The sequence below is a fragment of the Pundamilia nyererei genome, unplaced genomic scaffold, assembly GCF_000239375.1.
Source record: "Pundamilia nyererei isolate P.nyererei 1_Seehausen unplaced genomic scaffold, PunNye1.0 scaffold00043, whole genome shotgun sequence".
Lineage (NCBI taxonomy): Eukaryota > Metazoa > Chordata > Actinopteri > Cichliformes > Cichlidae > Pundamilia > Pundamilia nyererei.
The window spans coordinates 182,906-188,387 of record NW_005187444.1 but is presented as its reverse complement, the minus strand read 5'-3'; the positions used below and the strand labels follow the sequence as shown (position 1 = coordinate 188,387).

Sequence of the window (5,482 nt, the reverse complement as noted above, 5' to 3'; positions counted from 1 at the left end):
ACCCCAACCTCAGCAACAAGACCACTCTCAGCACCCACCAAGTGTGTTTGCTTTTGGAACGGTGTCTTAATTCCACCTATTCAGGTATGTGGATGACACCTGGGTGAAAATCTAATCTCAGGATGTACCACAATTCACAGATCACATTTCCTTGGTGGACCAACACATCAAATTCACCAGGGAGCAAATGAAAAGTGGCAGGTTAGCCTTCTTAGACTGTGAGATTTCTATCGCTAATGGTGGGCATTTAAAAGTTGATGTGTACCATAAACCTACCCATACAGATCAGTATTTAAGGTTTGACTAGGGCCAGGGAAGCAGAAGAACATCACATCAAAAAACCCCTGAGTAAATATAGTTATCCCAGCTGACCATTTATTGAAGTGTCTGATTGGCAGTGATCCTAAGCAGACTCCAACACCTGAAGACTCCTTAAATTAAAGGAAAGCTTGCCTAAGAGTGTTCAGAATGTTTTGAAGAATAAAGGTTGTCATACCAAATATTGTTGTTTGTATATGTTTTAATTAGTGCTGTCATAACGCCATAACGCGTTGACGCCGTGCAGCCCTACGCACGGGGCAATCGGCGCTAACTCGCTAACGGGGATTTGCAGCGTTATTGCGGTTATGCCGTTAACGTCATTTTAACGAGATTAACGCTGACACCACTAGTTTTAATAAATCTTTGCATCCATTTCCAATTTTACTAGCAAACAATAAAACCATGAAGGGTGGCTTTAGACTTTTGCACATTACTGTATGCTGGTGTGGTTCTTTAAATCTTTCAGTCGTTGGTTCTCAAGTGCTGGAATAACCAACAAACTGAAAGGTACATTGTTAAATGGTCTACATATATGATGGTGATATAATTGAAATCCTGTAGTGGAAACTATGCCTTTAAAATGCATGGATCATTCAACCCCCACAAAAATAATCTGTTAGAAAAAGTGCAAAAGCGTATCGAGATATGGTCAAATTGTTGTTGTGACACATGTATTTAACTAATTCCATAAAGATTTAGATGAAGAAAAAAACCCAGCTGAATCCTGCTTAGAGAGAAGGTTATGTAACCACGTTTGTGCTCTGCAGGAGCTCTCTCTGAGGGTGACGGTGGCAGAGGCCACAGACGATGGCCGGGGTGAGAACCTTGGTCATGTGATCATCGGCCCTGAGGCCAGCGGGATGGGAATCACTCACTGGAACCAGATGCTGGCAACTCTGAGGAAGCCCGTGTCCATGTGGCACCCTCTGCGCAGGATCTAGTCACCTCAGAACATACCTGACCCGATTCGAGTACAACACTCACTTCTTCAAATTCCTTTGAACTCTCCCTTTGTTTGTTGCCATTTTTACATTGCATAAGTTATATGTCTCTGTAACTGACAGAGTTTAGTCACCTCTCACTTTCATTATTTTGTCTTCATTCTCTCACCTCGAAAGGGAATTGGTCTGAAATCCGACTCTCCTCCAGTGAGAGGACTCGAGTATGTGGATGTATATATTGCTGCCTTAAAAGTCGTGATCAAATGTTTTATTTTCAAATTTGAAAAGGAGCCCGGCCTTGGCAGATGCACTCCCTCCCTCTGCATGGTGCGTGCGCTGGTAGAAGCCGATTGTAAATGTTTGGAGAATGAGCTACTGGATGAGAGGTGAACTTGTTTCTCTTTCAGGAAAAGCACCCATTTGTCTTTTCCCATCAGTCACTGATTGTACCTTCTTAATTGAATCGGTTCTAGAATTGAGATGGGTTAGTGCTCTTGGATTTGATTGTCTTATATTTGTTAATAGTGTGGTTGATTAACATTAGCGGTTTTGGTATGTTCAGTATTAATCATGCTTAAATCCAGGTACTCTTATCCAGGTGAAATAACTGTAATTTGTAGCAGTGGTTACAGGGTGGTAAAATCAGAGGTAATCAGCATATAAATATCATGCTATGTTGTTCTACTTTTACCACGATTAACGCAATACTAATTGTATAAGCATATTAGGATGTGTAAATACTGCAGTATAACATTGTTTTCATTTAAACTTTTTCTCTTCTGGGTGTAAAAGACATGTTTTTCATATTATGACTACTAATAAAATGCTGAACACCATTTGTACAACTCTATATTAAACACCCATGTCATTGGTGATTGATGAATTATTGTTATTAAAACACCTCTGGGAATTTAACCTTTGATGTGGAGTGTACTAACCCCCTGAAATGGGTTTAAAGTTTCTTTTACGTTAGAGGAAACATCTTGATATCCTGCGTGGTTTTCACTGGCCACTTGTTACATTCATTATAGCTGTTGTTGTTAAAACTGCCCAGAAACATCCCTGGCCAAAAGCAGGTGGTGGTGGTGGGCGGGGCTGGGTGTTAAGTGGAAATAATGCCAAAACATTCAAATGAAGACAGTGTGACAAGAACCTCGTGAAGGTCAGGATGTCAAGATGGCTTTTGATCAGTCTCAGACATTCTCTACAACATTGTGCAACAGTGCTTCTGAATGTGAATTATCATGTGACGCAGCCGCTAACAATCTTTTGGATTTCTTTCTTTTTTCAGACATGTTTTAGGTCAAATTATGATTTATAACCTCACTTTGAACACACCTGTGGTCATGTAATGGGCAAAAGTTTCCTACTGTGCCAAATAATGAAGCAATATTTTCATTTACAGTCAACATTGGCATTCAGTTTGATGAAGTTGTAACTAACATTCAGCCATGCATGAAGTTATTTAGCATTTGATGTGAATGTGCCTCATTAATAAAATGTATTGTGTGAATGCCGTTTGAAATAAAAAGTGATTCAACAGTTACTCATGAGCCACTTTATCGTCATGACTTTAAATTGCAAATTTTTGTGAGAAACCTCTATAATGCATCTGTAGAAGTTGCATCTTAATATGCTCATCTTGGGTTTAGAATTGTATTAGTATCCTGTTCTTCATCAGGAGATTGAGATGCCATTGCTGTTCTTGTGTTTTTCTGAGTACTTCCGAGAACAGGTTAAACAATTTCTATTTGTTTTACTGGTTACAGTGATGAGTTGATTGGTAAAAAGTGATCCCATTGGTGCATCTAAAAAATCTATACCTAGACTGAATGCAAGAAACATGTAATCTAGAATATTCTTATTTGGTGATTTGAGAACCCATCAAAACTGGATTTTTAAATTCATACCACAGGTGCATCTACTAGGACTCTGAGGCGTAAGACTGGTAGGCACCAATAGTTTTAACATATAATTTTTCACACATAATTTTTGTTTTTTTTATAGGGCAGCATGGTGTCACGGTGGTTAGCACTGTTGCCTCACAGCAAGAAGGCCCTGAGTTCAAATCCACCATCAGACTGGGGTCTTCCTGTTTGGAGTTTGCGTGGGTTCTCTCCGGGTACTCTGGTTTCCTCCCATAGTCCAAAGACATGCAGTTAATGGGGTTGGGTTAACTCTGAATTGTGAACAGGTGTGAGTGCGAATGGTTGTCTGTCTCTATGTGTTAGCCCTATATGTCATGTTTAACCTGAGTAGCGAAAGACCGCGGGGGTCTGAAAACGATGTGCTGGGAGTTCGCTGTTCTCACCTGCTCTAGTGAGCCTTGAACCCCCGACTAGGTTTCAAGCTGGTGGGTAACAGACATCTCCAAAAACGTCACAGCACTTTTGCAAATATGGGACGTCTTGATAAATCGAGCTAATATTTTAAGGTTACACAGTTCTCGCCTGAAAATATCTTAAAAGTTTATTTTGTGACCCAGAAAGAATAATATTAAAACTAAGTAGCTGCCGCCATTGTTGTAAACTGGAATTGGCTGGGTCGTGCTATGAATTCTGGATACACCCAACCCATCCTTCACATCTAGGGAAAAGGAGGACACATTTGTCCAGCCGCATTTGGGGGAGTCGTTGAATTTGGACAGCCTGCGTTGCGTCGCTGTAACGTAATCTGTCTACAAATGCGACTTCTGAAGGATGTGGCCCCTAAATTTGGACACAGCTACGATACCTGAGATTGCTGCTGCTGCTTCTTCTTCTTCAGTCAGTGCGCCCCAGGGCAGCTGTGGCTACAATGTAGCTTGCCATCACCAGTGTGTGAATCTATGTGAGAATGGGTGAATGACTGAATGTAGTGTAAAGCGCTCTGGGGTCCTTAGGGACTAAGTAAAGTGCTATACAAATACAGGCCATTTACCATTATTTGGTGTTTAACAGCAGCTGGCATCCTTGTACATGCATTACTGCCATCTTCTGTTTCAGTCCATTATTACACCCATAAATCCTAGTACTTATTCCCGCATCTTTCAGGACGCGTGGACTATTAAATTAGTCGTCGACGATCTCGACGTAATCGTGACTAGTTGACTTATCGTGGCAGCCCTCGTGTTACAAAAATAAACTGTGTGTGTGTTTTGGTCTCTCTCCCAAGCTAATGTTTCTAGGTGTGTGGTGTAGGCTCCTGCTATGCCAACTCGGGCCACATCACCATTTCAACTGACATCAGGTAAGCAGCTTAGCATGTATGCTGAAGTTGTTTAGAAGCACTTCACTGCTCCTGCCCCTGATTTCTACTGATATTTGAGGCTAGTTCTTTCATGTTTATCCCTAACAACACTGCACCTGATGGCACTGTTATTCAAGCATTAAAGTAGCTCATCACCCTTGTTGACGAATTGGCCTAGCACTCAGGGACAAGTGATCCATTCAAACCTTTCATGGAACAGTGATTTGGTAGATGGAGTGGTAGTGTGTCTTTTCTTTTAATCATGTTGCAGTGGCCTTCCTGACTGTCTGTGGATGCTGCTTCATTGCGTGCATGAGAAAATTTCTTACCCTAAAAGTTTTTACACTGCTCTGTCCAGGACCATCTATCTGTATCGCTAAATAGAGCAGAAAGAGACCTAACAAGACGACCTACAGCCCATGATGACTCTATGGACAGTACTTAAGTTAAATACAATAATGACTATGTTGAAAACCTAGACAGGCGAGACATAAGCCTGATATATTAGGAGAAAAACAGTACACTATTTATTTGTAAATATTATATTAGAGTGTAGCATAAACACAAGGGATTTTATAGAAAAATTATTAAAGTTATGCAACACGTTCTGAAATTAAAGCTACGCAACTCTTTACAGTAAGCTGAGGAAATGTATGTTCATTGTGTATGCTTTTGTCTCCTTGCAACTAAAATAAAGGCATTGAAACTCGCTACTGTGTCTCACTTAGCTAGCTGGTTAAGTGATACACTAGCTAATCAGAAAGAATTTATTTATCCCCTAAGGACGTTATTTACGGATTACCTTACAAACACTTAAATAATCAGGCCCCATCTTATCTCAATGACCTTGTAGTACCATATCACCCTATTAGAGCTTCGCTCTCGCTCTGCAGGCCTACTTGTTGTTCCTAGAGTATTTAAAAGTAGAATAGGAGGGAGAGCCTTCAGTTTTCAGGCCCCTCTTCTGTGGAACCAGCTTCCAGTTTGGATTC

The 5,482-nt window shown here is 40.7% G+C and overlaps 1 protein-coding gene across 1 annotated transcript in view; it reads left to right on the top strand.

Annotated features, from left to right (window-relative positions):
• syt12 (synaptotagmin XII) overlaps positions 1-2,802 on the top strand; it is a 27,540-nt gene extending 24,738 nt beyond the window's left edge. The window contains exon 8 of the mRNA XM_005731406.1: positions 1,089-2,802. Coding sequence (XP_005731463.1) covers positions 1,089-1,262 — 174 coding nt within the window. The 3' untranslated portion in view covers positions 1,263-2,802. The remainder of the gene's footprint in view (positions 1-1,088) is intronic.
• The last annotated feature ends 2,680 nt before the right edge of the window (positions 2,803-5,482 follow it).